The 22,299-nt window shown below is 39.5% G+C and overlaps 1 protein-coding gene across 1 annotated transcript; it reads left to right on the forward strand.

Moving 5' to 3' along the window:
* Positions 1 to 333: 333 nt before the first annotated feature.
* LOC139204812 (doublecortin domain-containing protein 2-like) lies at positions 334 to 21,673 on the forward strand. Its single transcript, XM_070834819.1, has 10 exons — positions 334 to 620; positions 1,495 to 1,549; positions 5,077 to 5,153; positions 5,414 to 5,548; positions 5,977 to 6,126; positions 7,076 to 7,130; positions 7,434 to 7,617; positions 18,297 to 18,367; positions 19,045 to 19,862; positions 21,640 to 21,673. Exons 1-10 carry the CDS (start codon positions 334 to 336, stop codon positions 21,671 to 21,673), a joined length of 1,866 nt encoding a protein of 621 aa, XP_070690920.1.
* Positions 21,674 to 22,299: the final 626 nt, after the last annotated feature.

Consider the following 22,299-nt stretch of genomic DNA (forward strand, 5'->3'; position numbering starts at 1 on the left):
AACTTAACGGATAGTTGTCACTTATAACGCCGGGAAGCATCAACTCTTTCATGCATGTTTTCATATTTGTTTTCAGTAACTTTCTCTCTAACCTGTGAGAAGCCTTGTGCCCTGCACGCCTTTCGCCTCCCCAAAACCTTCTGAGCCTCTGAAAGATCTGTGTGCCTCGTTCAGCTCCACTCAAGCCTACGTATTTGGCCGGGATGGACCAGCCCTAATGTCATTATGATGCCATTTAAGCTTTTGTCTCGCAACTGGGATCAAACTGTTGTAAGTTTATTATAATAAAAATCTCTCTCTCCATCGCGCGCCAGTCTGCTTTTACGCACAACGATGAGCTCGGAGAAGCCAAACTTTCTGTCACAGCCCGTCGTGAAGAACATTTTCATGTTCCGAAATGGTGATCCTTACTACGAGGCGCGCCGGATTGTTATAAACCACAAGAGGGTGTCCAACTTTGAGACTTTGTTGCGAGAGGTGACCGGCGGGATACAAGCCCCCTTTGGAGCGGTGAGAAACATCTACACGCCGAGAGGAGGCCACAAGGTGGACTGCTTGGACAGCCTGCAGAGCGGGGAGCAGTATGTCGCTGCTGGGAAGGAGAGATTCAAAAGGCTGGAGTAAGACTGAACTAACTTTTGACCTAATAACAACTACTTTGGAATGTTTTTTGACTCAGTAACTAAGCCTGAAGAATGTATGCATGTGCGTAAATAACTGTAGGTTAACCATCTAGCAGTATGTTAACGCTTGCAGGAACACATGCTGGTCAATTGCTGTCAGTGATAAGTAGTTAAAATCTCAGTTAATCCACCCACAGTCAGTGTGGGGAATGAGCCATTGTCTACATTCACACATTTAGTCATTCAGCATGACCTGTTGACTGAGTCATGGTTTTAAAGTTTATGTGACTCAACAGTTTTGGACCAGTGCTGAGTCACAGCGTGATGCAGGTTAGATCAGCACTGCAGAGAAGTGTGCTCTGCCCTGGCCTAAAAATAAGTGGACTTATTCTGCAGATAATGAGATTTGTGCAATGAGTTGTTCATAGAATGCAGTGATGAAGCGGTTGAGTGGAGAGGTGTGCTGCCACCACGCTCCAGGACATTGGTATTTAAAAGTGTTAGTGAATTCTGAACATATCCTCGTCTGCATAAGTGAATATGCAATTACCCCTCCATGGTCATCGTCCTGTTGTGTCTCTCAATGCATGTCACACAGTTACTTCAATACCCTGATGAACTGTGTGAAAAATGATATCTAATCCAAGAGATGCTTTAAAGGACTAGTTCTTAGAGGTAGATATGACTTTTACCTGTGTTACGGAAGCACAGCTAACAGCAAAGAAAACCCAAGATTATTGATATCTCTTACTATAAATGAACGTATGAGGACATTCACATCTCTAATTGATAAAAATAAAGGAACATTTCCATTAGTTTGTGAGTTTCAGAGTTCTGTGTGTGATTCATTCATGTAATATTTTGTCCATAGTTACCTACAGATTGGCTCAAGAAGGAAGAGGATGATGCAGACTCTTCCAATGCAGGTAAGTCAACGGTGCTGCTAAACAAGCAAGTAAGCAATAAAATGTCTGAGTTTGACATTCTGTTTATTCTTTAAGAAGTGTTGTGGCTCTACCTGTTTGGTGCAGAACAGCAAATGGCAGTGTCCTTCATTTGTGCGCATGCTTTAACCCTTTATCCCCGATGGGAATACTGTGTGTACTTCATGAAGGTAGAGCTGCTGATAGCTGGGATTCCCAATCTGTACAATCTTTTGGCATCATATAAACATAATCTGCAGAGATGCACCCTGTTGCCATGATTTACATTATCTTGTCAATCATCCAGACAGTCTCTGGGTGTGGTGCATCCTCACATGCCCTTGCCAGAAACGATCCTCAGGTTCCAATTTCCACCTTCCTGGTCCTTCAGTTTTGCAGTAAGAAACACTAGTAGCCTCAGTGTGGACTCATATATCAATATCTGAACAGTGAGCTATGTGCACGAGAGAAATCCACTACCAAGTCTTTGCTAAACACAAAAACATATTGAGCATGTTCGAGATTTATGTTTTTTCTTGACTTTCAGATGTGTAAGCTCAGCTAAGGTTTGGTGGCCACATGAGAAAGAAAACCTGGGTTTTATAGCCTTGGTTTTATTCAATTAAATTTAATTATTTTAGATTTAGTTTTAGAGATTAATGAAACCCTTCACCTGTTCCAAGGCAGGGTTTCAGTTACATTATTCTTACTCACACTAACTTTTCAACATTTGAAACTGCCACTAAATGCAAGATACATGAGGATTTGGGAACATCTCCACTGCACTCCTGCTCACACCCAATGGTGTAAAGGTTTTAGAAAAGATCATTTAAGCAAGGTGTAATGTTCAGCATTCCTGTCTATTGTTCTCTGTGAAGAATCACTTTGTTGTTGTCTCAGTGGCCATGCATTATTGATTTATGGATCATAACCATCCCTCCTTTCAATGCATCTTTAATCACCAGCTGTGAAGTCACCACCAAAACAAGAGCAGCTTAAAGTCAGGCTTAGACCCACAGGCTCATCTATTTTGAAAGTTAACTGCAGGTCCTCTTTCCACATGAGAGTTAGCCTACTTCTTTTCATACTAGAATACTTTTTAATTTTCACACACGTGTACCAGCACCTAGTACCAAAAGTTTTTAACTCTATTCATGTTCATATAGTTCAATAGTGCAGCCTGTTCTTTTCTTTGTCTTGTGGCCTCAGAATCACTGGCTGTGCATGCACTGCCTCTCTCCACTGTAACATGCTAATCATATAAAGACAATCAGGAACTGCTCTCTGTGCTCTTGATTTTGTCTTATCACCCGCTAGCAAGAAGCTCATTCATCACAGATAACCTCAAGGGCTCGTTGTTGCCTCTGTGATTATGTGGCAAGCATAAAAAGAGCCAATTTGGTTTACAAGGACCCTGCTTCCCCCTCACTATTCCACTTAACTAGCCTGATTGTTTCAATTAATGATGAGAACTCTTAGCTGGCTGGACAGTTGGCAGGTTTGTTTCTGTCCTTATTGATTTTGCATTATAGGAAGGACTAATTGTATGAAGGTTCCAGCTTCGGGTGTACCATTTTGTACATGGCTGATTTTGACTATAGAACGGTCGACAAAGAAAAAGAAAAAAATCATGTGTCTGTGACTCTGACACACCTATAATACACCAACCAACACCAAAGAAACAACGTTGTAACTACACACCTGCCTTGTTGTGTGCGCTTTGCCTTTGCACTCACTGTATACTCCACAAGGCCAGGCACTCCCAGAGCTAACCTAGCAGCACAAAGCATGTTCTTGTGTTTATATGACTGTGGCATTTAACAAAGTTGTTCATTTGGTAGATTGAAAAAGCCGACAGAGGCCATCAGTCAGCAGTTATGTACAGAACAGATGAGAGACCCGGCTGTGGAGCCATGGCGGTGCCGGCGGCAGCTGCTGGGTGTCTTCACATCACCATTGTGGCCAGCAGTGTTTAGCTAATGCGTGTTCATGTTTTTTGGGGGAGTGTCTTCGGAGGAAAGCCTTAAGCCAGGCAGTTGCATACTGTCAAAATCTAGCTTACTGTTGGCCAGTTTCTCCAATTCTGCAGACGCTTCCTTTGAGAGGAAGCAGTTGTTTCACTAAGCAGTGATTTTACTATACTAATAGAATGTTTAAGTGAGATGGAAATGGGTCATAGTGATTTCCTCCATCAGTCATGATGTCATACCCAGTTATACACAAAATCCTTATGAATCCTTATGAAGCACTAACTTTGCTTATTGATGTAGCTGCATCTAATATCTTCAATCTCTAGTTGCAACTGAGCAGGCATGACATGTAGTAAAGTGTATGCGTTGAAGGTGCATAGTATTTGGTGTTGGCTTCCTTTTAAAAGCTCCACAGTAGGTTTAATCATTTTGCTTATTAAATATGTGTAATCTTAGCACTACCACTGTGTACATGGACACTAAAATGAGCTGAGGTGACATTTTTCCATTGTGCAATAATGCCATGCTGAAAAAAATGATTGTCAATGTAAAAACAAATGTAGCTATTCTAATAGCTCCCTAGAGAGCGATGCAGGCATCGTCTTACTTGTTTCTGTTTGTTCCTGGCCTGCATCGGTTACTACCTGTGTAGTGTACATTAGTCTCTGTGGGTTGTCGTACAAATAAAAGGGCCACAGTTGAAAAGGAAGTGCAGTTGTGTCCCGGCCTTATGCCTTGTTACTGCACCTTGTTTTGTGGAGTAAACTCTATTTCTGGCCTTTGCAGCTCTGTTACCAGGGTACACTCACAGACCCCAGAAGACTTTTAATATACCTCCTCCCTTATCTCTCTCTCTCTCTCTCACAGGATCAAAATCTTAGTCTTAGAGTCACAGTGGGTTACCAGGTGTTATGGGACATGACCTGCAGAGCTCACTCTTTGCAGCCTCACAACCTCAAAGGATTACAGAGGGCTCATTCTTTTGCTGTCACAGAGATGAGAGACAGATTCTTTTAATGTGTACAATAGCTCTTTGTCTTTGCCTGTAGGGGTGAAAGCTTTTGATGTCACACAACCTTGTTTTTTTTTGTACTGTTTACTGAAATTTTTCGCAGCAAAACATTGTAAGAAAAACATATTAAACTGTTGCGACTGTTGATGGCTCTAAGTCTCCAAGCAGTTCCGGCTCTGGAGGATGCACCGTACGTTAACTGCACTGACAATGGCGGCTATATTTAGGAGATGGAGTTAGCTTAAGTGTTGTTCTTACCAGCCGGAATATCAGTGGAATATCAGAGTCTGACTGGAGTGCCTAAAGTTTACAGAGGTCTCCACTGGGAACCAAATCCCAACTGGACACACAGATCTGCTGACAAGCTTTCAAAGTAGTCATAAATTCCCTGTTATCAAGACACCGAAATATATATCAACTTCATTGCCCATATCAGATGTATTTGTGTGCCAGATATTCTTCAATGATCTTTGAGCAGCTGTGTGTTTTACATATGTACCCTGTGAGACACTTTACTCTTCTGACATATTTGACTCTTTCTTTTCTAGGTCAAACCGCTGCCACCGAATCGAATCATTGTGTCTGCTCGTTTCCTGAAACCCATCAAGGAGCCATGCACAATATTGTAAGTTCAGTCTGAAGCTGTTTTGACTTTACCTACCCAGTTTTCTGATTCACTCATAACTAGATTTCTGTTTATCCCCTCATTTGACTATAATGTATAATATGTAAGTAACTCTAAGCCCCTATTTTAACTGTGTATCCACGAGGCTGATAATGTAATAGTCTGATTCCTGAACTCATCACTGGATACTTGACAAAGGAAATCCATCTGTGTCAGTATTCTGCCAGTGTTTGCTTTAAAACCGTGAGTATTTTCTTTAGCGTGGTGGCAAATGGCGATGTCTTGAACCCGGCCATGAGGCTGCTCGTCCACCAGAGGATCCTTGGCCAGTTCGACAAAATACTGGAGATGATCACAGAGAGGATGGGTTTGAAAGTTCTCGGAGGTGTTCGGAGGTACATCTTTAAAAAAAGATGCCCACACTTCACATATGGACTGTATTTTGTTCCCTACATTTTTGCATTTTTACAAAATAACTAAAGAGGATACATGACAGAAGTTTCACACTTGCACCACATGTTCCTCCTTCATAGCAGATGATCTCATTAGATGTCCTCACACCTTGCTGCCTACATTTGCATAATGATAAAAAAAAACAAAAAAAAAACAGATTTTCTTCAAACTGCTTCACGTTGTTAATATTAACTTGCTTTTGAATATCTTTGCTCTTGTGGTTTATGAAAAGAAACACACAATATGTTCACACGCGATAACAATATGTGCTTTAGAATATTTTAGCCTTCTTAATGAATGACCATATGAGGATGAACTTGACTGGTACAAACATGAGATGGAAACCTTTGGCTTTGTGACTGTTTTCTAGCCTCTACACTTATGAAGGGCAGCAAGTGACAGATGGTAATCAGCTGGAGAGCGGTCAGCTTTATGTGGCTGTGGGAAGAGAAAGGTTTAAGAAGCTGCCCTATAGTGACCTACTCTTCACCAAACCCAGAGGGACAAGGAGGGTCAATGGGTAAGCGCTGCACTAAAGGAAACATACCAGAGTAACACATTATCTGTAGAGTGACAGCTTGATAGAAGATTCAAAATAATAGCTTTTATCGGTCACATCTGCAATTTTATGTCATTTAACTCCTTTTCACAACATCTTTGAATGTTTCCTTTGAATGTATTCAGAAAGGTCATATTCATTGGAAAATCATTAGATTTGTTTTGTCCCCTAGCACTCATATCTGTCCATATTATGTCCTATAATAAAGACATTTAAACCTTGACTTTGCTCGAACTGACACATAAATTGAATAGATCCTACATGAAACTAACAGAGGGCCACATTGTTCTTATGTCCTCATTTATACTCACTAAATTCCTTAAACAATTAAATTCTATTGAGCATGAAAAAATGTAAAAATGGAGTGCTGTGGCTACCAGAGATTGTTCTTGGAGACCGCTGAGTTTGTGTTTGTGCTGTATGTGTTCCAGTGTGGAAACTAATTACTCCTCCAGGGCTATTATCTGCTGTCATATCTCCTGAAACCTACATCCCTTACTCCAAATATTATTTTAAGAATTGATCATTCGCTGCACATTAGTTAAAGAAAAATGTCTTCCTTACTACAATCTTTGAATATTTTTTACACCATAGAAATGAAAATCAGACAGAAACCGTTTATCATTCCACATGCACACACAAAGATATTTCACTATTTAACGGGCTTCTTCATATTATATTAGGTATGTGTTAGATTTGAACATTACTGATTAACCAAATATCAAACCAGTACAGTTTAAACCTCAAATTTTTCACTTTCAGTTGATTTTTAGTTCTTTTTGGGCTGTTTTGAGCCATTGCATGTCTAATTTCATAGGCTAGTGGTCATGAATCAGTGATGTAAGGAAAAAAACTTCATACTCTGTATTTATGTCAAAAAATATTCTGTCTTTGTCTGTTTCATGCACAGAATGAAAGCTTACTCTCTACCACCTATCTACAGATTCTCAAAGCAAAATGGAAATGTAAGAACTGCATGTGCATTTTTTAAATAAGAAATAAGAAATTCCATATATCCATAGCTTCCTCACATTATATTTACCAACCCGCTTTGACATTATTAGCAAAGCATTTTCAGTTTCTTACAGTATTGGTAAATATTCAAGTCAAATGCCAGGTCAGGAACTTTACATAAACTGAAGCAGAGAATTTAGAGAGAATATTTTGTCCATTTTGTTTATGTTACTATGCTATATACACCTTAAATGCTGGAAAGGTTGTTTCCAACAAGTTTCTCATCAACTGAACTAGACCTCTTTTTCCTGCAGAGTAAGTCGATGGTCCGATGCAGTAATAGTGGAGATGGAGAGTCCAAGGCCTCTCCTCCCAGCCACAATGGCAACACCAAGGAACACCTGTCCTCCATCGTCAGAGAGATCTCTCAGGCCAGACTCATCTCTCTCAGGAAGAAGAGGAGCGGACAAAGCATGACCCTCGGCATCTCTGACAATGGTAATGCTGAAACAGATTGAACAATATGGATAAGAATGGAATATTTTGGACCCTAACGGCACCATACTCAGAGTCAGAAATCAGGATTTCCCAGTTCTCATATTTTTCAATTGATTCAGAAGCCTGAATCGCCTTCTTCCATAGATGATCATCATGACACGTGGCACAAAGAGGGCTTGTATACAGTTCAGGTCATACTATGCACAGATATATGATGTAATGCATGAAATCTTATGTAACCTGCTACATTCTTAAATGCCCACACAGTGGCACTGTTGCCCTACAAAAAATATGGCAAGAATTATTGAAAGTGGGTCTAGGATGATGACATTAACTACTATTACAAGAAACACATTACGTCATCGTCTGGGCTCATTATCATTATGCTATAATGTCAGTCAGAAACTCTACATCTCCAGCCAGTATTTTTACTTTTGTGCTCATTGGCAGCTGACACTCCTTTGAACATTAGGATGTTTTGCCGCTGTCGGACATTAACTGCTGTTTTTCATGAATCCTAAATGCCTTACATATATGTCAGTCTGAGAGGGAATTGAAAGCATTCTTTTTTTGATTTTACTGAAAAAGGGACTCTGATTTTCTGCAGACTGCTTCTGACCTTATTGTAACGTCTGCTGTGGTATGAACCACATTACGTCATCTTGTGGCTCATGATAGATGTTGCCTGTTTCCTCGGCTGGCAGGAGAGTTGACAGCAGAAGCCCAAAGGAGCGTGGAGAATTGTGTCTGTGGTTCAGGGGAGCTGGCATTTTGCATCAAAAGAGAGGGATGAGGAATGAGTGTGCGTGTGTCTTTGTCTGTGACCATGTGCATTTGAAACCTGTAATGTCACCCTCAAAATCCTCCGTGCATCAGATTGTGTGGCATGTCGCATTACAGGCAAAGAAAACCATGTTGCATTATTGGTCCCCTTGGGTGACATTGACCAAAGATTGAATTAACAGACAGACAGCTCGGAAAACAAGATCAGGCGTTAGACAAGATCGTTTGAATGGCTTAGACGGCGTATCACATTCTTATGCACCCTTCACTGTTTGACCTATAAAGTCTTTTTCAAATGCTGTCATGTTTACAAGACAATATATAATGTTATATAATATTACAACATTTTCCTTATTTGTTTAGCTTAGTAGCTGGATATAGTGTATGTGATGCAGTCTCTGTATGGAAGTTAGAGCGAGTCTCTGTCCGTGGTGCTGACCAGACTTTGTGGACGGTTGAGTCAGTTGAAGTGTCCCAAAATCCCCCAAGTTTTATTCATCTTTTCTCCCAAAGCAAAGGATGTTTATTTATTATTTGTGCATAGCTGCTCAAAAGCAAACAAGAGCCGACATCATAGCTGCAAAAACAAACGAGTTCTGCACCAATTAGTGTGGTGGTCATGTTTGTCCAGTCAATGGGAACACAGTGTTCATATCACCTTTGTTTAGTAATTCACAGCAGCTGGGAGGGGGTTTTGGTGTTATTTTCCCTTTGGGAAATCCTGCCCTAGCTGGTTATGAGGTAAACACATCCCATTCTGGTGCCAAAGAGGAACACGGCCAAAAAGTTGTCTGACTGGCAGAGGTTGTGGAAAGAACACAGCATGAAACCCATACTTCAGATCTCTGGTGTGCTGGAACGTTGGAATGAAAACAAAAGATTATTATAAAGGTGTCATCTCATTATATCATTATAAATGTATTTGTGAGAGAGGGAGGGAGGAGAAAGAGACTGAGAGATGCACAGACTGAAAGGCATCGAGGCAAACAAGCAAATGATGGGGGGGGAGGGGAGGGGGGACAAATGAGATAGTGACCCTGTAACTTGAGATTCTCCCTCTGTTCTGGGCTGACTCTGTTGTGACAGGGAGGTGAGTTTTTGTGTGTGTCACTGTGTGTGTGTGTGTGTTTGTATGCCAGTCCCCATTATTCACTGTCTATCAGCTGCTGGGAGCCAGACTGAGGATAACTCCAGCAGTTTCTGTCTGGTGTGTTGTAAAGCTTCTGACTTTTCTGCTTCATTAGAGTGAACACAGTGGTGAGTGACAGCAAAGACAAGAGGAGGGGGGGGCAGTGTGACAAGTCATGCAGCAAAGGTCATGGAATGAATTTGAACTCACTATAACAAAGACGTTTGGCTGAAAAGACTTAACCAGCCAGACACATTGCCTGTTGTACACTTCACCCGGCAGAGTAACACTATATGGAGGGTAGATCATCAGTCCAGTTTGGCCATGTAAGCTTTTGCTTTAAAAAATGATTTCATATTCAGGTTGTGTATAACCAATTAACAGTTGTTGCTAACCTCAAAATAGAACTGAGATGTTTATCGGTGGTCTGTTTGTTAAAGGGCCTTCATGGGCAGTTCGGTTAATGGCGGTTTTGAGAAGAGAAGAGAAAAGGGAAAAAAATTAAAAGAGAGGAGACAGAGGAAAGGGGGTGTTTCCACAGGGGAGAGGACATAGGAAGTAAAGAGAGGGGAAGATGAAAGAGAGGGGTATAAAAGGTTCGGATGATGAAGGGAGGAGAACATTATGAGGAAATAAAAAAATGTAGACAGAATACAGGTGGAATCAAGTAGTGGATGTGATGAATAGGCTGATGGTGGAGCATGAACACTGGGTGGTTAAAAAAGGCCCAGAGATATTGAAGGGTAGAGGGCTGGGTGGGGTTTGGATAATTGCCTTTCATTTGGATAATCTCTCCATTTAGAGTCATCAAAGCAGAATTTTACTTGCCTCTACCCCTTGCTGGGGCCAAATTGCTGCTCTGAAAATCAACAAAAGTGCCTTGTACTTCAAGAAGGAAGGACAGACAGAAAGGTACGGACAAGAGGAGGGAGAGGAAAGGCAAAGAGAGAAGGAAAGCAGAATGGAGGGGGAAGGAGAAGAAAGAGAAGTGCACTTACTGATTAACTGGACCCTTACATGCATTTTATATGCCTGTGTGCATGCATTAATGAGCGATTGCACTATTGTGGCCTTCTTGATTTGCAAAATTATGTGTGTTTCCTTGTCAGGTGAGTTGTAAACATGATTGGTATCTGTCAAAATATACAAATGGCACCCCTTCAGATAATGGTAAGAATTTGACTACAGTGCTGATACACGAGATCTGCTTTAAACACACACACACACACACACACACACACACACACACACACACACACACACACACACACACACACACACACACACACACACATACACACACACATACACACTCCAGATCTTCCTCCCACACTCTTTCACACGCACAAACCTACAAAGCAGGTTTATATCCCAATTGTGTCGTTTCAGTATCTCAGCAAGGCTCATTGTGCCTTTTGTTTCACGTCTACGAGTCTGGAGACGGTGAGTTCCAAATAACACAGGTAACTGTGCCATCACTAGCATTGAAACGTCAAGGACATCCAATTTATGCAAAACCTTATGTTCGGCTGCCTTCTTTTCATGCACTACACTCCATCTTTGAATGTAGCTGGAGCCAATTCAATTTAAGTTACAGAATGGATCCACATTATGTCCATTCCTATTACTTTCCTTGAAGGGAGTTTGATTTGAAGTCAGGGAAGTTTTACTTTGAGGTATTTTTCAGAAAAACCAATGTGAGAAAGTCACAGTGGAAACATTTTTGGTATTATTTGCGAGTTGAATGTGAGAGAAATGAAGACTGCTGCCCGTGTGAGCATGTCTGTGTGTTTACGCGTGCTTTTGCACATGCACAAGCCATCCAACCTTCTGCCTCTGGTGTCATAAAATGTGATGCTGCCTTGGGGAATTAGCCCTGTTAGCATATGTATCTATAATTCCTGTCAGAGCGAAATAGGGTTCAAAACAGCATTGGGAGGCAGGAGACATGTACACAAAGAGGCTGTGTGTCTTAAACCGTGTGCCTGTGTCAAAAAAGAGGCTAAGCAGCAAAGGATGAGAGATGGCAACATTTAAAGGAACTTCTTTTTTTTCCCTTGCCAAGTTCTTAGAAAGTGTAGTTTGCGAGCACTGTGTTAAAAGTATTCATGTGTGTGGTGCCTGCGCCTCTGCGCACGCGCTCGTATGTCACTTTTCAGACAACACGGTCGTCCTTCCCAATCCCTCTTTCATTCTTCTTCTCCTTTCATCTCTCCCTTTTCACTACAGCAGAAAAAGGTTCTTCATGACCCTTTGATGCAGGATTACTGGATTAAAGAGCAGGGTAGCTGTACTAATCTGCCACATTTATCTGTTAACAAGTGTTTCAGCCGTGACATACAACAGTGCCAGCTGTGACATGTAAAGTATAGGGTTGCGGTAACGTGTGACATAAATTTTCTTAATTTCTGTCACTTCTAATCTAGCATGGTTTATGCGTTTTAGTTTTTTTTTTTTTTTTCAGTTTGAGTTTGTAGACACACATCTGGAGTAGTTGTGAAAGGAACATCAGCATCTACAGGGTTTGCATCAGCCTGAGACACTGAAACAGCTTTGACATTCAACCTAAATGGCAAAAGTAAATATCTGACATTTGTGGAGATCTAAAGTTTACATCATGTGTTGGAGTTGCAGGCTTAGAAGGGCATCTGAAATGGCTGCGTCGACAGAGCAAAATGCATCACTGTCAGTTACAATGAGGTCTTACATACATTTTCAAATGTTGTACATTTCTGTCGTCTAACAGTTTAAGTCCAGTAATGCAGTTTAGGGTGCAAAGATTGCATGAAAACACATCACAAAAACTATAAATCAGATCAGCAGAATGCAGATGTTACATGATAGATGAGAATAGTAACTATTTCTTGTTCACAGAGGGCTCTGTTTAAGTGAACGGAAATTGGATTTTAGACGTAATTGTTGTGACGCATATCATTTGTTCATTCCATAATCAATCCAACCATCATGAAGGGTACAAATATTATTGGTTAGTAAGACTTTACAATATTTACATATAAGATATCTTTATTTTAGTGCATTCAGGTGTATTTTTGTGTTAAAACAGAAAAATCCCATTTTAATATCTATTCATATTACACCGATTGGAAAGATTCATTTAGAATCCAATCTTGCCATGAAGACACTGGGTGGTATAAGGTTTCAGGTAACTGTGAGAAAAGTGAGAGAGAACAAACTGAATAAATTATTGAAATGTTTAACTGAAGCCATGACCTTTCTGAATATTACTCTGCCTGTCATTGTTAAGGTGATTTAATGTCAAAGCTCTCCAAGCACAGCGTTGCACACTATTGTAGATAAGAGGCATTTTCTACACTGCTGAAAAAGTTCATTCCAGAGATAATGTATGGCATCTCTTTATTCAGATGCATCTTGAAAACAAATCTTAATGTAAAGGATGCTATACATTTGAAGTACTAAAATCAATTTTCTAGTGGATATTATACCTTAAATATCCTCCCTGTATAATGCCTGTGTATCTGATTTTAGTTAAATCATACTTATGATATTTTTGCCCTGACTACAGTTTTTACCAGGCCCATTAATTTAGTTTTTAAAGGGACACTCTAGCAGTTTAGCATCGCACCTCCATAAAGCTAGGGGGCTCAGAGGACACAGATCTGAAGAAGAATGGTCAAAGCAGCAGAGTTCGAAGTTGATGTTAAACACTGAGTCAGGGTGTGTTTACAGGGAAAATCACCCTAACCCTAAATCTAATGATTTCTTAATACCTTCATCTAGCCATCCATCCATCCATCCATCCATTCATCGTCTATACCGCTTCTCCTTAAGGGTCACGGGAGGGGCTGGAGCCAATCCCAGCTAATTTTAAGCTGACAAGAGGCAGGGTACAGCCTGGACTGACACAGGGCTGACACACAGAGACAGACAACCATTCACGCTCACACTCACACCTACTGGTAATTTAAAGTCACCAATTAACCTAACCTGTATGTCTCTGGGCTTTGGGAGGAAGTCGGAGAACCAGGAGAGAACCCACACAAGCACGGGGAGAACATGCAGACTCCACACAGAAAGGTTCAAGGTTCAAACCACAAACCTGCCAGCATGTCGGATTCAAACCTGGAACCTTCTTACTGTGCGGCAACAGTGTTAACAGTGCTTAATACCTTCACTGTATGCTATTTTGCTGTATAAACCTATAAATTACACAGAAATATATTGTGTATATGCATGAGGGAGAGAGAAACACCATGTCGAGTCGTCAGATTTTATGCTAAGCCGCTGGGTTGTTTTTCTGTGTGTCACATCCCTTTAAACTCAATACAACAACTGGGCCTCTCTCATGGTGGCCAACCATACTGTCATTAAATGTTTTAACAGGACCCTGGTCAGTGACTGGAGCGCACTTGCTGAGTGGCAACATTTCGTAATTACCAGTCAGAGTTACTACCCTTGTTGTTGTACACCCAACCATAACTCAGCCGTGTGCTGAGTGGGTTAAATCAGCAGGGTGTAAATAAGCAATATACTGTATGATGATGTTGTGTGGAGTGATTTAGGTACATTAAGCAGTACGTCAAGGCTAGGGTGTTTATTTAACACTGCAGAGCTAATCTGCTGAAAGTAGAATTGGCTTATGGAGGGCATGTCAACGATTTTTACATGCTTTGGTTTATAAGCATGAATGCACTGCGTGTTAAGACGGTGATTTGTAGTTATTTAGGACTACAACCTCCGCTATTTAGGGATTGATTTTTTAGAAGTGCCCGAGAGAGAATAAAGATTGTGCTCTCCTGCAGCCAATAACACCCCCAAAAAACATACACAGAAGTATTACTGACTACGGCATCCAAAGCATTTCCAAGTAAACATCCTGCCAGTATGCTTGTAAGGCAGATGTCAGCCTGGCAGAGCTGATAATGCCTGAGAGGTTTATATCAGCAACAAAAAGGGTGCAATAAAAAAATATGTATTCCATTAAGTTGTGGTGGTAGTGGCTTGATTTTGTTCAGCATTCCTTTCATTTGAAGGATGAAATTGGCAAAACAACCTGCTGTGATTCTCCTATTGTGGATTTTAGGTGCTCAATAGGAGTTTGCACAGTCAGTGCTGGATGCAGATATTTTCCAGATGATTTTTCCACCCCAGTTGTTTTCCATCGTTTTTTGAGGTTTTCAGAACTCTTTCCGAGTTGAAAACCCTCATTGATATGATTTTCTAGTAGTGTCTCAAAACTAGAAAAAGCTTAATTCAGTTAAATATGTTTTCTCAGAAGTGTCACGGCACCGAGTACATCATTCTAATTTTAGAAAAACTACATAAAAGCTTCCAGAGAAGCTGGAATACATTATTTGCACAAAACAGCAGGCTTCTCCAGCAGAGTGACCTCACAGCTGTTAAAAGCAACATACATCCTCAATAAACCTCTGCGTGGTTCCATTTGCAATGAAAAAATGTATTAATGCCCTAGTCTGCTACAGATTTCCTCTAGAGTCAAGAAAGTGATTGCACTGTATGGGTTTTACTCAGAGATGCTTCCTGAAGGGGTGGAAAAGCTTTTAAACATGATATTAGACCCTGCAAGTCTCTGCTAGACATAGCCGTCCACTACAACTCTCAGTGGAGGCCTGAAGAAAACACTGATGTAATGCTCAGCATTCTCATTCCTCATTAGAATAAATGTTTTTCATGTACAAAATATGTATGTAGATTGTTGTTATTATCCAACAAAAGAAAAAGCTCTATTCAAACGTTGGTTTATTGCCCAACTCCCTGCTGAGTTTAGACTTATTGCTACAACTTATTGACATTCAGTAGAAGAAACGAGGAGATGCAACTGTTTGCTTACATAAATGTTGTTGACAATGTAGTTCAGGTTCACCAGAGTACAGGGAGTAACAGGGGGCAGTTTCTGCTGTGATACACATTGTTCTTTTATTAATTAAGTTGATTAGTATAATCCATACATATTTCATGGGATAGTATTTACATCATGTTACCTGGTGTAAACTGCACCCTGGGTACCCCCAGTGTGTTGGGGTTACTAGATTTGGATGAGCGCATCAAATGGAAACACAGATCAAAGCCATGCTTGCACAGTGTTACTGAACTGTATGTAGCAGAGGTGTAGAGACAGAGATCACAAAAGTGGGTTTTTTTTTTGTTTTACAAACCAGCCCCCTTAAAGTAAAATCCTGCAGCAATGAGGCAGAATATTTGTGAAGAGAGTGCTGGAGTTTGCTTGTTGAGCAGTGGGAGGTTATTGTCGTTTACTACCTGCTATCACTTCATCTTCAGTTGTGTTTTATTGCATTTCTTTGGAACAACAGTCATTTATAACTTTACCTTTCATAAGAATGGCAGCGCGAGCCATTTATATGAGTAATTATACCCACTTACAGTTGCATCCCTGTTTTACCTCACACTGATGGATGAGATGTAGCATCACTTCTGAAATGTGGGTGCGCTCTGTCTGCACGCCAGTAGTTTATAAGCAAAAAGGAGCAATGTGCTTGTTTTTGCCTGATTATGGAAGAAAAAAAAAAAATAGACAGACACATTCACATTTACAGTCACTTACACACATATACAAAACAGTCTGGCCATTTGCAATGCCAGTACCCAAATCTATTGGATTTAATGAAGAGCAAGAAGGGGAGATTCTAAATGTTGTGCTTAATTTGATTTAGCATTTTCATGAGCCCGTGCCTCATCCTCAAATCACGTTAAGATGTTTAGAGTCATAGCGGCTCAATCCGCTGCTTACTGCTTACACTCAATCGTTTGGCCCTCACTGTTAATGAATGCGGCCGATTTCCATAAAATATTCTTAAAGAGGTCCGTTATTATTACCATAACGTTTCATCTCCCACCATAGCTAAACTTCAATCAGTTTTGCATTTGAAATGCATTAAATGTCTCCATAAACTCTTCTAATCTCTACGCGAGTCATTTTTCTTCTTTAACTGGGATGTGTAGAAAGGGAAACTAATATTAAAGACATTAATTACACTGTTCTGTATTTTTTTCCCCCCGCTCTTTTAACGCTTATTTCTGATTGGAAATTTCAGTCTCATCCAGTGTTTCAAAACGACTGTGTAATTATGTTGTTTATCAGAGCGTATAGTTGTATTCCTCTTACAATGTTTTGGGTTAATTACTCCGAGGCTTTTGATGCACATGCTCACATGAAAACTAAAAAAAAAAAAAAAAAAAAAAAAAAAAACTGTATTCATTTTGCAGTCCAACAAACCTGCTGTGCTGAACTGATTGCTTCAGTAGAAATGAGTGTGCTGAGTTGCGCTATGATGTCTTCATTTAAACACAGAGATCCACAGTGTCAGTGTGCAGTTATTCAGTGCATGATGACAGGTGTTTCCTCTGGGGGACTATGCGAGATATGCTCTTGTACTCTTGCAGACTATTATTATGGCAGTTTTTTGTTGTTTTTATTTGTTTTTTTCCCCCATTTTTTCCAGTCTGCTTTAATAACTGCTTTCTGCAGTCTGCCGTATGCATTATGTCTTGGGTAGAATAATCTTGACTGCAGTTTGAATCTCTGTTAAAAATTAGGAAATATAAAAAGCCCCAGCAGATGGAACCAGTAATTTCTCCAAAGTCGAAAAGAAAATGTGCTGCATATTTTTCCCTTCAAGTCAATTTTGAGTATCTACTGTAACTGAAAACAGTGTCTCTGCGGGACTAGATTATGTTTCTGTTTGTTTATGAGTCGATTTGCACAGTATTACCTTAAACCAAATAACTGAGGCAGAACAACATCTACCTTAATATACCTGTGGTGATTATGAAGATAGTTCCTGCAGTGGTGATAATAATGATAGTGGTGATAGCAATGTGGCATTTGTATTCTGAATCTCCTCGTGATCTTGAACCTCATGTAAAATGTTTTCTGGCTCTCTCTGACACATTTCCATTGTCTGGGGAAGTTGTTTACTTGCCATGAAATAGTCTTGGGGTGTTTTTCTTCTTCACCACCAGGTGTCACTCGTGTGCCATGTTTATTCAAGCCTGAAAACATGGATGTGGTATAAAATAGGTATTACTTCAACAAGTCACTTACTGGAGGATGAATAAAAGCCCCCTTATTTATAGGAGGTTTTTTTTTATGGATTTCTGAAATGATGTAATGGGCTCTGGCTGAGGAATTCAGGGTTCAGTGTCTTGACAAGCAGTCAGCACATAAAGAAAAAAAAACGTGTCAAATTACATTAGAGAACGAAAAACAAGCTGATGGTATGAGGCTCTACTGTCACAAGAGTGGCATTAAATGAATCTGAATTAACCAGCAGATGGCCTATTTGAGACTGTTTTACGTTAAAGTCATACACAGTGCTATAATGTGCAGAGTTACTTTATATTCTGCTTCACTTGGTGTTGTTGGGCTTTTTCAAAACAATATGTCATATTTTTCGTGTCTTGAATGCAGGTCATATCATTTTATAACCTCCCTGCCTCTGTTTTGTCTGATTTTGCCTGGTGAAGTCTGTTTAAGCCACTGCGAGATAGAATAAATTGTGAAGAATTTACATCAGAATGACACCCATCACTGACCTTTGTCTGCTATTGCCGCTAACAAGCCTATTCAGGACCCAATATCACACATTAGGATGAAACACATGGATTTCTATATGCCTTAATATCACACTGAAACATGCTTTAAATCAGTTTCTTTACTTTCAAGAGAAACACTCACCTTTTTTTTTTTTTTTTTACTTACTTGCTATGATCGTTTTTTAATATACCTCTGCTTTTTCTCTATTTCCAGATGACCTGGAGTCCAAGGCTGATGATGGAAAAACTGAGGACAAAACCCATCAAGATCAGCTGGCCGAAGAGGTAAACATAGTGTACATCGTAGGCTAATAAAGGGACACACAATGACATTTTTGAAAAGACATGTAGACGTGAAGTCTGCTGGATGTAATCAGGGCAAATACAGGCACGACATAATGTTTTGGATTTGGTTCATCTTTGGTTCTTTGCGTGTCATTCTTGCTCTCGTGATACCTGGAGAATGATAACAGTAACTGAGTCTGATCTAGTTTAGCAAATGTATAAGTTTATATGGTGACAAGCTAAAACATCTGTTTCTCTCTATTAATGTTTTAAGACAAAGAATTCATATTATTATCGCCCATGCAGTATGTGAAGAATTGGTTTATTTGTTTTTCCTAACTAAATTAGATAATTATGCAATAGCTATTATTTAATTGCTCAGTACATTACATCTTAATTAATACCTATTGTTTAATATACCATGGGACACAGGAAGCTTAAATACCTAATGTTTCTCCACTACTTTGTTCACATTCATTAAGATGCCGTAAAAAGGGTTTTGAAAGAAAAACACAATGCTTTGGCTCCACTTGATTTGCGACTCAATAGCCCTGTCACTCTCTTTCAGGAAAGTGTAGATCACAGGGAGAATTGCTGTAAACAATCCAATTAAACTGAATGCCTGTTAAAATATTTAGATCTATGATTTTTTTTTCTGTGGTTTTATTGCATTACAGAAACCTGCAGATGATAATACAAAAGCAGCAGAGGTGAATGGTGAAAAGCCAGCAGAGAAGGAGATGGCTGCTGCTGAAAATACCACAGAAGAAGACACTTCCGCTAACAATGAAGAACAGAAAGAAAACCAGGATTCAAGTGGTCACAAAGAGGGAGGGGAAGAGAAGAAGGAAAGTGACAAGGAAAATGATGCTAAAGAGGGAGAGGCAACAGCAGGATCTGAGGAGAAGCAGGAGGAGGTAGAAGAAGAAGTGAAGGAGGAGGTCAAGGAGGAGAGCAAGGAGGAGGTTAAGAGTGAGGAGCAGGGGTCCAGCCGTGGCAACAGTGATAAGACTCAAGATGGGAAAGAGGAAGAGAATGGAAGCCATACATCTTCTGAGGGTGAAAAGGATGAGAAAGACAAAAACATAGAAGAAGAAAAGCAAGATGAAGACAGTGGAGAGGGGGAGAAAAGCAGTAAGGACCAAGTTAATGATGTAGACACGGGGGAGGAACAGAAAAAGCCAGAAAACAGCAATGACCCGTGGAAGACTCAGTCATATAACGAGACAAAAGAGAACAATAACGGCAGAAGTAGGAGTAGCAACAGTAACCAGGAAGACGATGTGAGCAAAACAAAAGACAGAGCTACCAGAGAGTCAGGAGAAGAGGAGAGAAAGGTGAATGGAGAGGTCAGTGGAGAAGATGATGAAGTGGAAAGCGAATCGGAGCTAGACTTGGAGGAGAAAAAATCAGCCAGTTGCAAAGGTGCCACGGCAGATGGAGAGAAAGGGGAGGATGATGATGAGGGCAATCAAGATAAAAGCAGCAAAGAGAAGTAAGAAAGAATGAGAAAATGTCAAAGTTATTGAATGAGAAGTGGTGAAAATAGTAAGCAATACTTTTACAATGCAATTTAAAAATAACGAATGTGGCAGAGCACATTTTCAGAAAACAAAACAAGACATATTAAAAAAAAATGTTTTGCTAGATGGCCTCGTAGAATCTGCACTAAAAAGAAAACGGTGTCTCAGTGTCAAGCAAGTGATAGGAGCTTTAAATGGCTGACAGCTAAATCACGTCAAGAACAAAAGTACCACCAAAATTGCAGGTCCTTATTCAAAAACTATTTGCCCAAACATTATTAACTATCATATGTGAAATAGTCTAAAAAATAAAAGCTATCATAATGTATTTTTGTTTTTAAATTAAGACTATTTTATTGTTACTGCTACCTCTTTGGCTGGCTTAGTGTTTCAGTATACGCTGTCTGTGAGCACTGTAGTGAGTGATGCAGGGACACTGACATATAGTTACAGTCATTCATTAATAAAATCAATGTTCATTTTTGACAGGTAACATTATATTTGCTTGTTTTTAAAGATTGTTTTTGTATGTATAGTGTTTTTTTGTTTCTTTCCTAAAGCAAGTGATACAAATGAACTTTCAAGTGAGTATAATAAGCTATGTGTAATATTGGAAGAATACTGTATGTGTGTCCGAATGGCCGGCTTAATTACGTGATGATGAAGATAGTTTTAAAGTCGTCTTTGTACTGCTTTACCATATCATAATCCTTCATTGTGTAGTCACTGTCTTATGCATATTCATTTATTTATGTCCACCTTCTACCAGACAATAAAAGACAAACCTACAGTGAAACACCATTGAAAGTTGCTTTAATAAAACAGACTCCATCCCTGTTACTTTATTCTAAAATGACTTAAATTTGTCAATAAAAAATGAAAGTATTTCATTTTTTATTGACATTACTACAATTCGTAATGATAACTTTTTGTGGCAGTGGACTTGGTCAGTTCTGAGTCAGTGTTTGTCTAATTGGACAGTCTACTGTATGTGGAATGGATTGCTATTTACTTCAGTCACTATATTTCTACAGGAAAAGTGTTTTAATGCGTCTTTGGTAAGTATTTTCTATTATAATTATTTATAATTATTATTATTCTTTTTATATAAGTATTTATTTCTGGTGCTTTGACTGCAGCTTGAATACTTTAATTATTGATTTTATCATTTTGAGCACATTTAAGACAAAAGTAGTGAGCCAAGAAAAGAATTTAGCATTTACAGTAAAATTAATAACCTGTCATTACTGTAAATATTGCTGTTGTGACAGCAGTATGGAGATCATTTTAGTAAAGCTAACAATATCATAATGTCACAACTTAAAGGTACTCCATTACAAGCATTCATAATTTTGAAAGTGGCCATCAGGATGTGTTATGTTTTCATTTCTAATGTTGTAGCTAATTGAGGTGTAGGGTATTAGGCTAGGTAGACCAGTTTACTGTATAACAATATGTCATGTTTTATATACACATTATATGTTTTTTTTAAAGTCTGCAAAGTAACTAGCTTCAGCTGCCAGACACATTTAGTGGATTGAAATGTATAATAAGTGTCTCTGAAATGTAGACCAGTAGAAGGAAACATAAAAAGGAAAAGTACATAAAGTACCTCAGACCTGTAGTTGAGCTCTGCAATTAAGGAAATGTGCTCTCACCTCTGGTATAGATAGATAAATATTATATCATGCAGTTGCTGTTGTTGACTAAAAGAGAGTAAAAATGTGCACACATGAGCTCATCATTGAGGAAAGGGAAGAGAGAGTCAGAGGACGTTATATAAAGATTCATTATTACTGGTTCCAAATCCAGCACAAACAGCAACAGTGGTGGCGTCCATGTTGCTACACCAACTGATCCTTACAATTAAAGGCAAAAACATGTTAAAGGTGATGTTGGAGTGAAGAAGAAAGATTAGTGACATGACAACATGGTGAAAAACACCATGATTGTTTTCTTCTTTTGCCAGTCAGGGGAACAAATCTCCAGTAATTTATGCAAAGAACATTCACCTTTTGAACCACTTTGTCAAAATCAATCCACCAGTCAATATGATGATAATATTGTGTGTAATCTTCACTCAATTAGGTCCACATCCTAATTTAATGAACCAAGATTCAAAGGTTAGCAAGTAACGCTCCTGAGGCTTAAACACCTTTAATTGTGGAAAAGTGACAGGTGAGATAGGATTTAGAATCCAATATATCTTGTACTTTTCCAACACGCCTTTTTATGTTGTTCAGCCATTTAGCCTCTCTGTTTCCCCATGAAACAAGGTTGCATAAAGCCACTATAAACTGCCTCCCACAGACAGGAAACTATAGTGTGAACTGTGATCTAATTCAGTGTCTAGGATGACCTCACCACCCTCTCATCCCTGCAGCTGTTCAAATTGGGATTCATGCAGTC

Source organism: Pempheris klunzingeri, chromosome 8, assembly GCF_042242105.1.
Source record: "Pempheris klunzingeri isolate RE-2024b chromosome 8, fPemKlu1.hap1, whole genome shotgun sequence".
Classification (NCBI taxonomy): domain Eukaryota; kingdom Metazoa; phylum Chordata; class Actinopteri; order Acropomatiformes; family Pempheridae; genus Pempheris; species Pempheris klunzingeri.